The sequence below is a fragment of the Populus trichocarpa genome, chromosome 10 (genome assembly GCF_000002775.5).
Source record: "Populus trichocarpa isolate Nisqually-1 chromosome 10, P.trichocarpa_v4.1, whole genome shotgun sequence".
Lineage (NCBI taxonomy): Eukaryota > Viridiplantae > Streptophyta > Magnoliopsida > Malpighiales > Salicaceae > Populus > Populus trichocarpa.
The window spans coordinates 18,120,699-18,136,212 of record NC_037294.2 but is presented as its reverse complement, the minus strand read 5'-3'; the positions used below and the strand labels follow the sequence as shown (position 1 = coordinate 18,136,212).

General features: G+C 36.8%; 3 protein-coding genes and 1 non-coding gene across 6 annotated transcripts; all 4 read right to left on the bottom strand.

Annotated features, from left to right (window-relative positions):
• Window positions 1-1,049: 1,049 nt before the first annotated feature.
• Window positions 1,050-3,085, bottom strand: LOC7464615 (dehydration-responsive element-binding protein 2A). Of its 3 annotated transcripts, XM_024609367.2 has the most exons (3): window positions 2,909-3,085; window positions 1,631-2,264; window positions 1,050-1,597 (listed from the first exon to the last, which is right to left on the bottom strand). In XM_024609367.2, exons 2-3 carry the CDS (start codon window positions 2,198-2,200, stop codon window positions 1,349-1,351), a joined length of 819 nt encoding a protein of 272 aa, XP_024465135.1. In that variant the 5' UTR covers window positions 2,201-2,264; window positions 2,909-3,085; the 3' UTR covers window positions 1,050-1,348. The 3 variants fall into 3 exon arrangements, with proteins under 3 accessions (XP_024465135.1, XP_002315132.1, XP_024465134.1); XM_002315096.3 differs by having other exon boundaries at window positions 1,050-2,264; XM_024609366.2 differs by having other exon boundaries at window positions 1,050-2,264; window positions 2,946-3,085.
• Window positions 3,086-4,218: 1,133 nt separating this feature from the next.
• Window positions 4,219-7,346, bottom strand: LOC7464614 (laccase-12). The gene is made up of 6 exons (XM_002315095.4): window positions 7,142-7,346; window positions 6,875-7,026; window positions 6,362-6,606; window positions 6,099-6,227; window positions 4,754-5,707; window positions 4,219-4,658 (listed from the first exon to the last, which is right to left on the bottom strand). Exons 1-6 carry the CDS (start codon window positions 7,259-7,261, stop codon window positions 4,528-4,530), a joined length of 1,731 nt encoding a protein of 576 aa, XP_002315131.2. The 5' UTR covers window positions 7,262-7,346; the 3' UTR covers window positions 4,219-4,527.
• A 3,084-nt stretch (window positions 7,347-10,430) lies between these two features.
• Window positions 10,431-10,503, bottom strand: TRNAV-UAC (transfer RNA valine (anticodon UAC)). The gene has a single exon. It is a non-coding gene; the product is annotated as a tRNA-Val (tRNA).
• A 1,574-nt stretch (window positions 10,504-12,077) lies between these two features.
• Window positions 12,078-15,289, bottom strand: LOC7464613 (laccase-12). The gene is made up of 6 exons (XM_002315094.4): window positions 15,100-15,289; window positions 14,841-14,992; window positions 14,413-14,660; window positions 14,063-14,191; window positions 12,524-13,486; window positions 12,078-12,409 (listed from the first exon to the last, which is right to left on the bottom strand). Exons 1-6 carry the CDS (start codon window positions 15,223-15,225, stop codon window positions 12,279-12,281), a joined length of 1,749 nt encoding a protein of 582 aa, XP_002315130.1. The 5' UTR covers window positions 15,226-15,289; the 3' UTR covers window positions 12,078-12,278.
• Between the last annotated feature and the right edge of the window lie 225 nt (window positions 15,290-15,514).

Below are 15,514 nucleotides of genomic sequence, written 5' to 3'. Positions count from 1 at the left end.
TTTTACTCGCTCATTTAGGCCCACAAAGTGTGTTTTTTGAAGGATAGAGTTTTCTCGAATAAAAAAAAAAGAATATCGATAATAGTTTTGTCGTAAGGATAATGTCGGTGGCTAGCCACAGAGAGTTTTTTTGGGTTTATAGCATTTTTTTAAATAAAATAATACAGTATAAAAAATATTTAAAAATTAGTATTGTTTAGAGAATTCTAGATGATATTTTAATTTTTGTAGATGATATTTGTGATTTGCAAGTTGATAGTATCATTCTAGACTCCTTTAAATTGTAAAATTTTAAATACATGATTTGATTAGGGGAGAGAAGACATAGCACATCGAAACTTTAACGATGACACCATTGTTATCGTTCGAGATATATCAACGAGACGAATCCAACAACACAAAAAAAAAGTCACCAATTATGATCACAATGAGTCACATGAGCGATATCTTTTTTCTTTGATGATCATTGATGATATTTTTTTATGTCATTGAATTCATCTCATCAATATATTTATAACGATATCGATAATGTCATTATCGGAGTTTCAATATACCTTTAATATTTTTTTCTTTTCTCCTCATTTTTTTTCTCTATCCTAATTAAATCATGTGTTTAATTTTACAATTCAAAAGAGTTTCAAATAATGCTAATAACATATATCATATGCAAATCTCTAATCAATATTTTTCTAATTTTTTTTTACCATGTTATTTTATCCATTTTTATTTTAGCATGCTAGAGTAAAAAATACTCTAGCCACAGGCCATGGTGAAAAACTAAAAATCACAGGATTGTGTCCAATAACGAAACCTAAACAAGGAGAGGAGGTGTGCTGTCAGTAGAGAAGCCAAGTTTTCGAGACCAGAGCAAAGAACGTGTAACAGTACTAATTGCTTTTCAAAACAATCTAAAATAAATAAAGTTATTAAAAAAAGAAAACACTCGGTTGAAATAAAATCAACATGTTTTTTCAAGGGTTGTCGCCCTCCTCTTGACTTCTGGCGCTTTGAGCCAATAAAACGCTCACTTTGGGCACTGACAAGGTAGATAAGATCAACAAACACTACAAATTGCAATTTGCAAATTTTAATTAGCCCTACACAAATTAATCCCTTCTAAACCATGCGAAAACTTCGCAATGCCCACCAACTAAATAGTAAAAGATCAATAACTCTAGTTTGTTTCCTAACATCAGTTAATAATTGACAATTTCTTTTCAAATTGGACTTCTAGTTTGCAAAATGCAAAGCAAGCGACTAAGAAACCAGTTTTACATTAAAATTTATAAACCCTTCAGCCAGCACAAAGCGCAAGCAATAGCTTCCTCGAGAAAGCGCTACAGAGCTATCAAAATCCCAAGTTGAAGTACCCTTCTGCCCCCATCATCCCCGCATCAATACCCCCTAGCAACTCATCAAAGCTAAATATTTCATCCATCGAGTAGTTGTGCCAGTCATTGGTCCACAAGGAATTTTCTGATGGAGTCCACAAAGGATTTTCTGATTGACTCTTCTGCTCGTCCCTCAGCGTGCTATTTTCAACTCCCTGCGAACCATCCTCAATATGTTGTTGGCTTGATATATGATGCGCAAGAACCTCAGCTTGGCTAGATACATCCTTCCCACAAACCTCAGCTTGGCTGTATACATTCTGCTTAGGATCCTCATACACGCAGACCTCAGAGTGGGTTGATGTAGTAGCAGAGTCCGCAGAACTCGCTGCTGGAGAATAGCAAGATGGTGTCGCTGAGGAGAAGTTGTCCTTCGATGAGCTTGTTGAATTCAGCACATCAGGAACATTTAAACGAGCATACGGGCCATACATAGCTCGTGCAGCTTCATCATAGGCAAGAGCAGCTTCGTAGGCAGTAGGAAAAGTACCAAGCCATAGCCTAGGGCCTCTGTTTGGTTCCCGAATCTCAGCAACCCACTTCCCCCATGTCCTCTGTCTCACTCCTCTGTAATTGCAGACTGAATTCTCTGGTCCTCCTTTACCTTTCATACACCCCTTCTTTGAGCCCTTGGCAGGAACTTTACGAACTGGTTTATTACCTCCATCACCTTGAGAATCAAGATACTCATTATACTCCTTCCACTTTTTAAGGGTCTCGGCTACAGATTTATTGATTACCCTTTTCCTCTTCTTAGTAGGATCCGTAGGCATAGAAGTAGCTTTAGAATATTGATCAAGAGTACCCATTTTCTCAATCTCAGAACCCAACAATTTTGATCCCAGTACAGCCAAACTACAAGAGTTTCAGAATCTGCAGCAGATAGACAAGTAAAATTAAGTACCACTACTCAAAAACTTGAGCAGGAGAAACACAGGAAAAATAACAAATCTCAAATTCTCCAAACAGTGACAGCTAATGTTTGATATATATATAGACAGAACCAACTAATCCTTATCCTGTCAGGACAGCAAAATTACTTGCTCCCCAAGTTTGCTCTATTTTGTCCTATTTACTTTCCAGTTCTGGACAGGAGTTTTTTCCTTAACTAACAAGTAATAAACCTCTTATCAGTTAAATCCCTTAAAAGAGTCACCATTATTGCTCACCACGGAAATATTTATCTTGGCCATTAAGTAAATTAATAAATTCCAAAGGTACGAAAATTTAACAGACCCAAAAAAAATTAACAAAGAAAATCTAATTTCTAGCGGAAGAATTTACCACTCCACAAACAGAAAACTAATTCTGTAACACCTCAATTTGCCAATTGGGTTTTTAGTCACAAAATTTACTCCAATTATAATAACCCCCAATTTGAAACCCTAACCCGGAAAGAGAAATTTCACCAGTTAAACAATACCTAGTTACCCAATTTGATCGATCAGACCCTAGAAACAAAAAATGAGCTAGAAACAAAAGTTTCAAAAACTCTAAGCTGAGATTAACTAACTAACCTGCAAAGAAATTCGCTTCAAGAAATCAAAATCTTACACGAATCACTTAAATTTCTGTCTTCGACTTTGCTGTCCCGCGTTGGTTTTTTGTTTGTATTTGTTCTGTTTTGAGAGAGGGGAGAGTTTCTAAAGTAACAAAGAGGTCACGCACAGCTTCTAACAATCGAGAAATCTTTAGAAAAACGAGGGTACCGGGATAATTATAGCCTTTCCCTGGATATTTCTGGAATTCAATTTTTTTATGACGTGTCGGTTTGGATTTCACTAGTGGCGCTTCGTTCCTAATCTAATGACACCTGGAAACCCGACCGTCCCGAACCTAGGCTGGCTCTCGTCTTTACTTGGCACCGAAGGAATTCCCCTCTCCAGGCCTCTTTCTATTTACCTTCTTCCTCTGTTTCTTTGAAATTTCATTTTTGCCATTTCTAACTAATTTACTCCATCTCTCTTTTTTGAAGGCTTCCAATTTGTTCGTGAGTTCCGTGTACTAAAATAAGGTAAATAAACTCTTGAATTAATTGACCCAAAATCTAAACGTATAGGATTTAAGAATTATGCAAATATCATTCTAGAGAAATAAAACAAACAGATTGTTACATATTGACAAACAAGATTAATTCCCACCAGTCAAAAAATATATCCTAATATTTTTTATTTTATGTTTAACTGTGCTATTTAATATATTTTTTAAATTATTTTTTACATCAAAAAATATAAAACTAATATTTTTAAAATGTTTTTGATGATCTTGCTAATATTAAAAATAAATAAATTTTAAAAAATATTATTTTAATATATTTTTATTTTTTAAAAAAAACCTTTAGTTAGTGGAGTACTTCCAGAGTACTAAATTTGATGGCTAATGGAAAATCAAAACGTGTACATCTGCAGTGGAACCCAGGTAGCAGTATTCCGGTGTTCCCTTTATAGTGCATGTATACCACGTGTCAAAATACCACGGAGCCAATCATGTCCCGTGGGTATATGACATGTATTGTAGCCGTTGATGTCATCACCACTGACCTTGGCAAGAGAGGAGCCCTTTGAAAAGCCGAGGGGTCACTTGAAATGGCTAAGGACCACACGTTTCTCTACAAAAAGAAAATTGCTATTTATAACATGGGATTATCCTTAACATGTCAATTAATTTTATTATATTCAGCAAGTTTTTTTTATTGATTTAGTTTTGGTTTTTTTTTATATTTAATTTTTTTTTATCCCGATATAATATGCTACGAATTAATCCAGTTAACCAGGATTATATATTTGATCATTGCAATGTTCAAAACTCAACATGTCAAAGCAGAGTATTCATAAAGTATGATTGTATTATTAACGAAGAGAGAAGAATAGCTCTAAAATCAAGAAACAAGCAGGTCAGTCACTAACATGAGATGGCGACTCTTGTTTCAAAGGCACCATCTCTTGTATACCCGCCTATTATCTATCAATAAAAGAGAGGAAAAATACAATATTGAGCTATGTCCCCAAATGTAGGGAAGAACAACACATGGAATTGAATACAACAACCAGAGAAGGAAGGAAAGAAAATCCTATAGCTGTTGTCTTCTGAAGAATGTCAACAATGGGTAAAATCTTCTTTTATGTTTCGATCATAATTAACATATCGGCAGATCTGCTGGAGGAGGCTCTACACTCTGTAATTCCCCAATCCCATCCTCTACCAAGAAAGCCATGGCCAAACCCCATGTGATGTGAACATCCAAGTGACAGTGCATTAGCCACACACCTGTTCAATCATGACAAAAACAAGTTGATGAGTTTAATGTTCAAATGAAAAATTGAAGCAGATCATGGATCGACTCTAGATTAACTTTAAATTACCTGGATTGTCAGCAACAAATCTAATGACTGCCCATCCATTCGAAGGCACTGCAACTGTATTCCTCATTGGTGGATCCACAAGATTAAATTTAGATTTATGAGTTTTGGGATTGAAATTTCCAAATCCTTCTGCAATGATGTAGAAGTCGTATCCATGAAGATGGATTGGGTGGTTTTCTGGTGTGACAATGCTCGTGTCCTGCAACACAATCTGCACCCTTGATCCGTACATCAACTTGTACAGCTTAGTTCCACGAACAGGCTGAAAGAGGGAACGACTCACATTACCAGTGTAATCAAACTTTACTGGTGGTTTTGCTGGAAAGTCAGTGGTGTAAATTCCAGGAACTTTTTGCTGATACGCCTGCAGTAACGCAATGTTTGAAGGAAACACAAAAGAAACATTGTTCATGCTAGCGGTGAAGCGAGTGCCGTTGGGTCCTTGACACCGCCTAGCTCTGGAATTTTTAGGACAGTTGTTAAGCCCTAGACCAATTGTGAAGAAGAGGTTCTCGTCAATATCTGTTGGGACCTCGACTTTTCGAGGGCTTCTAAGGCTTCCACTGAATGCTGTAACTGTAGCTGTGTCGTTATAAGCTGGAAGTCGAGGCATAACTGGTTTTGTTGTACACTTAGCAGGGCAAAGGGCAGATTTGTATTCAAGAATGGCAGTGGTTGTAGTATTGTCAAATGGTGCATTTTGCGCACTCTGATAAGCTCGAGCTGCCATGTAATATCGGCCAGGTAGTTGGTCGCCTGAGATCAAAACATCAGTGGTTTGGCCTGGTCCTAGCATTATGACCGAGGTAGTAAAGGGTTTAAGATAAGAGGCATCAGCACCAATAACTGTGAACTTGTGATTGGCTATTGTGAAGAAAAGCGGTTGATTGAGTGCAGCATTGATGACTCGAAGGAGGTTTGTCTCACCAGAGGCGATCGGAACGATGGTAGTATCTGCAACAATATCAGTTCTTTGAGATCATCTTTTATGAAATACATAAACTAGATCAAGTCTTGGAATGGGTCTCCCAAGCAGTCTATTGGGCTATAGGATACTTCCTGGGCTCCAGCCTACTAAAAATTATTTGATTGCTACAGTTAATTTGCAATATTTTCTTAAAGCCTTTATATACATGTTAAAGCTAATTTTGGAACAGCTACCAACCAGACTAAAAAAAAAAGCCCCATCTGGGCATGAAGCAAGTTATTGTGACTGGGCTCTTTCGATACAGTTCACGATCACAAGATGGTTCAACAGGTCATATACGGGTTTTCCTACTGTAGTGCTGATTGTAAGTATACAGATGGTTTTTTTTTGGTTGAAAGTATACAGATGGTTAATTACCTTCGCTGGAACAATTATAAAGATCACCAGGTTGACCATTAATGGTATATGCATCAGATATATTTGGAGCTGCTCCAGTTCTAGTTGCCTCCCTCACCACATCAACGGGATTCGCATCCCACCATTCGCCTGATCATCATGGTTAGTTAGAATCAACAGTTGCAACACACAAACATTTGTTTTGAAGCTAAGTTAATAATAATTAAGGGAATCTAGTAATTATGGTTAAGGAATTTGGGAGGAAATTAATGATGGATAATTACCAAGAAGTATGGGTGTTTCACGCTTTGGCTTAGTGAACGGATACGAGGATCCTTCTCTTGGATGGATAATTAGAGCACCATAAACGGTGGCTCTAAGCCAAGAGCTATGAGCATGCCACCAAAGTGTCCCTTCTTGTCCTTCAATATTAAACCTGTAGGTATAACTCCCACCAGGTCTGATCGGGCATTGTGTCACAAATTCTGGCCCATCTGCCCAGCCCGTTCTCATTTGCCTAATACCATGCCTACAAAAATATGATGATTTGAAGTCAATTGCTAATTAGACAATGTGCCAAAGAATAGTGGAGTTGGAATGGTTCGTGAGCTGGGTGTGTGATGAACAGTGATTTCGAACATGCAACTAGAATAATTGAACGGCAACTGGTAAAAAACTAAAAAAAAAAATGCATTGTATATATATGTGCCTCATGCTCCATGTAATGATTTGTCGGGAACATGTGTGTTTGTAGGAATGCGATCACACGTGCATGTGTGACTCATGCAGTTGATTACCAGTGAATGGTAACGTTGTATCGGGCTTTGTTGACAACTTTTACAACTAGAGTGTCTCCATTTTTCACTTCCAGGGTTGGCCCTGGGAACATCCCATTGACTGTGATGCTATTGTGGGTTTTGCACAGCCTCTTCACTTTCGTTGCTTGAACCTGTTCCATATTAAAATATAAAAGTTCACCAGGAGAAAGATGGAGATCAGGATTATTGATTTGAAGATGATACATTAAATAACCAAAGAATAAGGAGTTAATTACTAGGACATACAACAAAATCATGGTGGTGGATCTCTGCAATCGCTAATGACATTGTTGAGGCTAGAAGAAGCAGCACGACCAGGAAGAAAGAACAATGACGATCAGCAAAGATAGACTTGATAACCTCCATTTTATCTCTTAAGCTAGCCTGCCTTGATGTCTTCGAGTGATGGCTAATTAAGATGAGTGGTGATGAAAGGGAGTCAAAGAACTCCTTATATAGGATGAGCGTGAAGCAGAACAAGTTGTTTGAGGTTGGCAGATTAGGTTTTGATTTAGGGAGTGGTTTGATTTTGAAGGCAATACTTAGTTCAATCCTATGGGAGTTGTTGCACCCACTAGCATAGCGAGATTGGATAATTTCTCAAATGCTTGTTTCACAAGTCTTTTCGTTAATTTCTGGTTGAATCTCAACAGATCACCACCATTCATAATTTCTGTTGGCAAAAAGAAGGGTTTTGATCCTTCAATTCTTTTTAATCAAATGGGTTATTACGTACAGAAATTAATGCAACCTCGCCTGCTTTCTTCTTCTTCTTGTAATGCTCATGATTTCAACATCCATATCTTAGGACAAGCACAATCGCCCGATACCAAAAGAAATTAATTAATTAACCCATGCACAAGCGGTCAAACTCGTTGCAAATAAAGATAGTACTGATGTAGGCCTCCAACTTTTGTGCTAGCAAACAAGGTCCGCACACAAGTTGAGAGCGATGCTCGAAAACTACTTCTTCGATGGGTGAATGCTCAATTAAATATATCAACAAGCTTACTAACCTTAAGAGTTCACGCTTAAAGGACACGTACTTTAATTAACAAATACTCATTTTAACTCTTTATCAAGGAGTAAGTGATTCAGGAGAGGTGATTTTCGAGTGTGGATCGATGATTCTAAATCACTTACAATTGGGATTTTGTCAGTAAAACTAGATGGTAATGGTAACGATAACATTTTGTTTTTAATTTTTTAGATAACTAGAGCAGTATTTGAACTCAAAACCTCAGCTTCTCTCTTTTTCTAAGAGAGTGCATCACCAGGCTAAACATCTATATATTAATTGGTGGCAACAACATCATGGGTTCTAGGTTTAAAGGATATATATTAATTTTAACAATTTTAGCAAATCATTGCTTGATTGATCCGACGTGGGTATAATTACCGTTCCTTTAATATTTTATTAGTGGTTGTTTTTTAAAATATTTTATATTAAAATAATATTTTTTTTATTTTTTTAAATTTTTTTTCAAATCAACACCAGTGTTTTTAACTCGGCCCGGTGGTCGACCCGACCCAAGGCCCGGTCAACCCTAATTTTTTTTTATAAATCAAAACGACATCGTTTTGGGTAAAAAAATAAATAGTCAACGGGTTGCAATTGGGTTTTTGACCGACTCTTACCAGGTCAACCAAGTCGCCGGGTCAGCCGAGTTTTTGACTTCCCTTATTTTTTGATAAACTCGACCCTGTTCTAGCCCCGGATTAGCCGGGTCCGGGTTAACCCGCCGGGCCGGGCCGGGTTTTAAAACTATGATATATATAAAAAATTTTGAAAATACAAAAAAAATCAAATATTTGAAGCAACGGGAAAATTTAAAAAATTTAAAATTTTTCAAAAATATTTTTAAAACACAAAAACAAACAGACTCATAATTACATATTGTATTCCCAATTATACGCCATTGTTTAAAGTGTTAGTTCTAGTAATTTTTTGTCATCCAAAACAATCTTGTTTCCAATTTAAATGCCAAGATGAAATAAAATGTTTTGTTTTTGTCACCATAATAGTAAAATGAGTAATTCCTTGAAGAGTATTTTTTAATTTTCACATTCTCTTCAATGATTATAAGAGAAAAAGAATTAACTTCTGCTAACAATGATTTCATGAAATATTGAGATCTTGAATTCCATGATCAATGGCAATTGGGAGGAGCTTAGTCTCTTTGAAAGGAAGCATATCTAGCGATCGAGAGAGACAAGGGATTGATAAGGATTTTGATAGGTGAACAAGATTGAAAAAGGAAGGTGCCCTGTTTGGTAAAGTTTGTTATTGACCTGTTGAGAGTCTTGGGATGTTAGTTAGTGGCAATTACGAAGTCATAAGCAACACGATTAATCGTATAAATGAAATTTTTTTTTAAAAAAGAAAAAGATCCAAAAACACAGGCGCCTCCTTAATTCGTCAATGTTTTCTGGTGCTTCGTCTCTCACCACCCTTTTATTTCCTTCGGTTTCTTCCCATGTCCTTGTGTGTTATGATTATTAATTAAGAGCACGTTGTCGACCTTGCTTTCTTGGGTTTTCAATTTCCATGGTGGTTGTGAATGGTTTACCATTAAACTTGAACAATAAAACGTTCCAAGTTCATAAATAATATCTTCTTGCAAAAGTAAAACCATTAATTAACTTGAAGCACGCAATTATTAACATAGACAGTTGCCTGCAAGTCAATTAATCCCACATGGTTTTCACGCGAGAATTAGCTGTCTGTACTGTGGTGGGTTCTCTATGTGGTGCCCATGTAATAGAAAACACTACGAGGAACCCATTCTATAGGCCTAGCAAGCTGCAAAGAACATGGACAATAGGGCAAGACTCAAGTACAGCCCTAGAAAGGCCTAACAAAGGCGTCAAACACACTCTCCCCGAGGCCTTAACTACTAGTTGTTATGTGCTCTAGGCACATAATGTATAAACCCTTTTGCACTTATTGTTCAAGTGCTAGAGGGAATTTAAGAGGGAGTTTTAGCACCGAACATGTTTTACACAACAAATCCTTGTGTCAAGTCCCAATCGAATCCCATTGCCGAATTCAAGAGACAGTTCTAACGGCATTCAATAACTACAGGGAAAGCTAGAGTGGTTGGCATAATGTTGTTGCATAAACACTTTGCACTAAGTGGTAGTTTTCACATCCAAGCTGCAATGCCATGCCAACAGACAAGAGCGATGAAGCAAAATCAGGGAATCCCACTAATGCAAAGTGCAAGTACTGCTTCTGTCCAGCAATATCGATGTGCACCGACATTTCTTCATTAACAACCAAAGATATGCGTATCACTTTTTGTAAAGCGACTATAAACTTCCAAACCCAGCTCTGCTTGTGCCCACCGAGACAGAAGCAATCCCAACCCACTTTCTATAATGATTCTCGATCGTTGATTTCTCTGTAAGGTAAGATTAATTTAATTAATTAAACCCGGACAAGAGAAAAATCCAAGAATAGAAACCTAGATATTTATAGCCCCTTCTCTTTTCTGCCTATTTTGTAAGCAAAAAGTTGTGATTAAATTCAAAATGTTGCTGCCCAGGATCGAACTGGGGACCTTTAGTGTGTAAGACTAACGTGATAACCACTACACCACAGCAACCTTATTATTGATTTCAGTCTCATAATATTACTTATAGTAATTAATTGCAATGCAACTGGGAAAAAAATACTTCGCTGATTTCTAGGAAGGCTCTCTGTTTAAATTTCGAACTCTATGCATTTACTCGGTCATTTATTATTTTCTTTGATTTTAACGATATGAGTATTTTCAAATAGCTTTTGAGTACACAGATTAGATTTTCTTTAATGAATCATAACAAATTAGTCTATCATATAATCAAGTGCTCAATTTATTGATAAGATAAATATTTTTTTAAAATTTTATCTATTTATTTTTATTTCAAATTAATATTTTTGATATTTTCATATATTAACGTCAAAAATAATTTTTTTAAAAATATATTTTAAAAATCAATTATTATTACAGTTAGTGAATGTTGGGGGTATATATAGTGACTAGTGGTTAGAAGTTGAAATAACATGGACTAATTACCTAGTTTCATTAAACCATAGAGACTAAGTCATAATTAACTTTTGTGTAAGTAATTACACAAAAGTTTGTAGTTATACTTCAGTAACTCTGGTTAATTGCAATGCAACAAGGAAAAAATACTTCAGGAAAAAAAGGGAGCGAAAGCTCGCTGATTTCTAGGAAGGCTCTCTTTTTAAACTTCCTTTCTGGTCATTGACGCACCTGTAATTAAGTTCGAACAGTGAATGTTGGGGTATATCTAGTCACTAGTGGTTAGAAATTGACTAACCATAGAGACTAAGTCATAATTAACTATTTATTATAAGATTAATCTTGCTCTTTACAGATGTTGTTTTTTAAAGGGTTTTTTAAAAATATATATATATATTTAAATAACAGATTTTTTTATTTTTTTAAAATAATTTTTGATATAAATTTAACAAAAAAAATACAAAAAATTATAAAAAATTTAATTTTAAACAATTTTTTTTAATGAAATACCATTTAAAACGAAATTCCAGACAACTACAAAATAGTATGTACTTAATTCTGCACATGAGAATTTTCAGAATTCAACCATTTGTTGATTACACAGGGGGTGAGGACGTGAGGTAACTCTTTGTTTTAGGTAATTTATTTTTCTAACTTTACGGTTGGAAATTCATGACAATTTTATTTTTTAAATTTGACTTGAGGATATTTGAATCATGATAGTTAATGAGGTAGCTGAGCAGAGCTCAACCCCAATATATATATATATATATATATATATATATATATATATATATATAGAGAGAGAGAGAGAGAGAGAGAGAGAGAGAGAGAGAGAGAGACTTCAGTTGGGCGGTCTCCAATGTCTGCTACAAGATACAATTGTTGCAGGGGAATGCCAATCAGTGGAGTTTATACACTCGCATTTGATAAAAAGCACAAAAATAGTTTGCAGGGATCTTCTTGCAACTATAATTTAGATTTCAATACTCCTCAAATTTAGTAAATTCTGAATCACATCCCTCATGTTTATCAGGATGGGAGTATTGAAGCTGTCCAAAAGATAATTAAAGATAAGAGAGAGAGAGAGAGGGAGAAGTGAGATTTTGTTGCAACAATGATTAATGGAAAAGAATTACGTGCATCAAGAATCAAGAAACATGGCCATTGTATTGGTAAATAATTTGGAACCGATTTTTCTAACTGCAGCACCCTGTAATCGCTTTATCACTCGAAAGGAAAGAACAAACCAACAATGAAACTAAGACTACAACACATGGAAACATTATGTTATCGATCGGGCTTATGAATTTCAACAAACTGGTACGTATATTTTCTTTCTATTGCTGATCTCAGCATAGAGGCAGATCTTCTGGAGGGGACTCAATGGATTGCAATTCTCCGACTCCATTCTCGACCAAGAAAGCCGTGGCAAGACCCCAGGTGATGTGAACATCCAAGTGGCAATGCATTAGCCAAACACCTATTTATGCAAAAAAATAAAACATGTTGGAAACATTTAATTTAGATTGGAGTTCAATTGAAGCTAAGGTTCGACATCATTGTACGATGAATGCAGAGTGTTTATATTTTTTACCTGGATTATCTGCTACGAATCTAATGACTGCCCATCCATTTACAGGCACTGCAACTGTGTTTCTGAGAGGTGGATCAACGAGGTTAAATTTTGATGGGTCTGTTCGGGGATTATAATTTCCAAATCCTTGTGCGATAATGTAAAAGTCATATCCATGAAGATGAATTGGGTGGTTTTCTGATGTGACAATGCTCGTGTCTTGTAGCACAATCTGCACTCTTGACCCATATTTCAATCTGTACAGCTTAGTCCCTGGAACAGGTGTGAAGAGGGACCTGCTCACGTTACCAGTGTAATCAAATTTTCGTGGTGGATTTGCTGGGAAATCAGTGGTGAAAACTCCTTGTATGCGTTGGTGATGAGCTTGCAATAGAGAGAAGTTGGATGGGAGCACAAAAGATACATTGTTCATGCTTGCAGTGAAGCGGGTTCCATTAGGCCCTTGACACTGGCTAGACTTGTTAAAATTTGGTGGGCATGGATTGAGACCTAAACCAACTGTGAAGAATAAACTCTCATCGATGTCAGTCGGGACAAAGGTTTTATCAGTACTTTTGAAGCTACTAGTGAAAGCAGTGACAGTGGCTGTGTCATTGAAGGTCGGTAATGGTGGCATGATTGGTTTGTTTGATGAACAATTTTTGGCAGCACAAGGGGATGATTTGTATTCAAGAATGGCAGTAGTGGTAGTATTGTCGAATGGTGCATTTTGTGCGCTTTGGTAGGCACGTGCTGCCATGTAGTACCGTGAAGGATTCTGGTCACCGGAGATCAAAACATCGGTGGTTTGGCCCGGTCCTAGCATCAGGACTGATGTGGTGAAGGGTTTGACATAGGATGCATCAGCGCCAACAACAGTGAGCTTATGATTGGCAACAGTGAAGAAAAGGGGTTGATTCAGTGCTGAATTGACGACTCGGAGAAGATTGGTCTCGCCGGAGTCTATTGGTACAATTACAGTATCTGCAAAAGAAATTCATGTCAAAACAGGTTATTTTCTATGATCGCTTCCAAAACCAAGAACTACTAGCACAGGAATTCAAGTCTCTGCTGAAAGATTCTGGCCCTGGGCTCATTAGTGAACACCCCTGCCCATAGGCCCAAATGATTTGGTATTTGGTCCCTGTGGAATATGCCTTGATGATTTTTAGTTGGCAAGTCAACTTTTCTTGCTCATCTACAATTTTGGGATCCAACTATCCCTTTCCACACCAACTTTTTTTTTTTTTGTTGCAAAACTAGTGATCAAAACTATTTTGTCTGAGACTTTTATATTTCGTGGGTGGATGCTTCATGCTAGGGTCCATGTAACCATGCATGTTAGTGAAAGAACATCATTACACCATCACTAAGTTCTGTCCCAGGATAAAACAAAATCCTTCGATTAGACATTTTAACCGCTGCGTGTGAATTGAACTAGGCTAGAAATTTTCTCAAATGCTAATATATTGTTATTTCCTTTTCTTTTCTTTTTTTTTGATAGAATGCATGAGCAACAATTTTTTTTTCTTGATTTTGAGGAAGAGTATTTAAACATACCTTGGCTAGAGCAGTTGTAGAGGTCACCAGGTTGACCATTGATGGTATATGCATCAGAACTATTGGGTGTACCTCCCGTTCGAGTTGATTCCCGTACAACATCAATTGGATTCGCATTCCACCATTCACCTGATATCGTTAATTACCAACATAATTAATCAACGTGATTAATATCATTCCCATCTTAATTAATTTCCATTAATCCACAAATCATTTGCTCTTAATTTCATTTAGGTAGTTAAGCTACCAATCTACGTGTATATAATTGCTAGCTCATGTACTTATAAATTGATTAATGAATCATGAGTACTCAAAAACTGATTTTATGGAACAACGAATAGTTGGATTACCAAGAAGAATTGCTGTTTCGCGCTTTGGCTGCTTAGAGAATGGGTACGAAGACCCTTCTTTTGGGTGGATAATTAGAGCACCATAAACGGTGGCTCTAAGCCATGAGCTATGAGCATGCCACCAAAGGGTCCCCTCTTGTCCTTGAATGGTAAATCTGTAGGTGTAACTCCCACCTGGTCTAATTGGGCACTGTGTCACAAATTCTGGCCCATCTGCCCATCCCGTTCTCATTTGCCTAATTCCATGCCTGAACAAAAAGAAAAACGATAGTATTATATATATAAAAATGCATGCCTCATGATACGATCGATAGACAAGGTGCGATTGCTATTGTAATGTTTACTAGCTCGTCAAGAAATACTATTATTAAAAGAAAAAAGGTTGATGTCATGTAGAAAAGCTGAAATATGGAAGACAATCTATTTACCAATGAATGGTGACGTTATATCGGGCTTTGTTGACAACATTGACAACTAGAGTGTCTCCATTATTCACTTCTAGTGTTGGCCCTGGGAACATCCCATTGACCGTGATAGAATTCTGGGTCTTGCACAGCCTCTTCACTGGAGTTGCTTGAATCTGGACCATCGCAATACATAAAAATATTATAGTTATGGTATCTTATTAAGTAGAGGAAGAACTTGAGACAAGTTCGACGAAGGAAATTAAGAGGGAGAGAGACATACAACAAAATCATGGTAGTGACTTTTGGCATTTGCCAAGGACAATGCAGAAGCTAGGAGCAACAGAAGGCCTAAGAAGAACGAAGAGCAACGATGATTGATGGCAAAAATGTTGTTGAAAACCTCCATCTCTCAATCAAACCTCCGTCTCAATTGATGCTATTAGTTAAGTTGGTAATGTGGTGTGGAGAGTTGGAGAGAGGAAGCTCTATTTATAAGAAAAACTCGACGCACAGAATTATGTGAAGCTGGCAGATTAGGTTTCGGTCAAGAGCCAAATGGTCAGATTCCAGGGGCAGACTTGGTTCCACCTCAAAGGAGTTGGTTAGCTTGGTGCACCAACTAGCCTATCGAAAATAGTATAATTAATTTCTTTTAATTGTGCTTGGTTCAAAAGTCTTTCTTAGATGCTAAAATT

What these genes read in the sequence shown, in the direction of transcription:
- LOC7464615 (XM_002315096.3), bottom strand. Translation starts at nt 2,200, where the DNA reads ATGGGTACTCTTGATCAATATTCTAAAGCTACTTCTATGCCTACGGAT.
- LOC7464614 (XM_002315095.4), bottom strand. Translation starts at nt 7,261, where the DNA reads ATGGAGGTTATCAAGTCTATCTTTGCTGATCGTCATTGTTCTTTCTTC. An exon ending in TGAAACACCCATACTTCTTG is followed by an intron (nt 6,228 to 6,361) that starts GTAATTATCCAT and finishes CATGATGATCAG; the next exon opens with GCGAATGGTGGGATGCGAAT. An exon ending in TTATAATTGTTCCAGCGAAG is followed by an intron (nt 5,708 to 6,098) that starts GTAATTAACCAT and finishes ATATTGTTGCAG; the next exon opens with ATACTACCATCGTTCCGATC.
- LOC7464613 (XM_002315094.4), bottom strand. Translation starts at nt 15,225, where the DNA reads ATGGAGGTTTTCAACAACATTTTTGCCATCAATCATCGTTGCTCTTCG. An exon ending in GTCACTACCATGATTTTGTT is followed by an intron (nt 14,993 to 15,099) that starts GTATGTCTCTCT and finishes GCGATGGTCCAG; the next exon opens with ATTCAAGCAACTCCAGTGAA. An exon ending in CGAAACAGCAATTCTTCTTG is followed by an intron (nt 14,192 to 14,412) that starts GTAATCCAACTA and finishes TAACGATATCAG; the next exon opens with GTGAATGGTGGAATGCGAAT.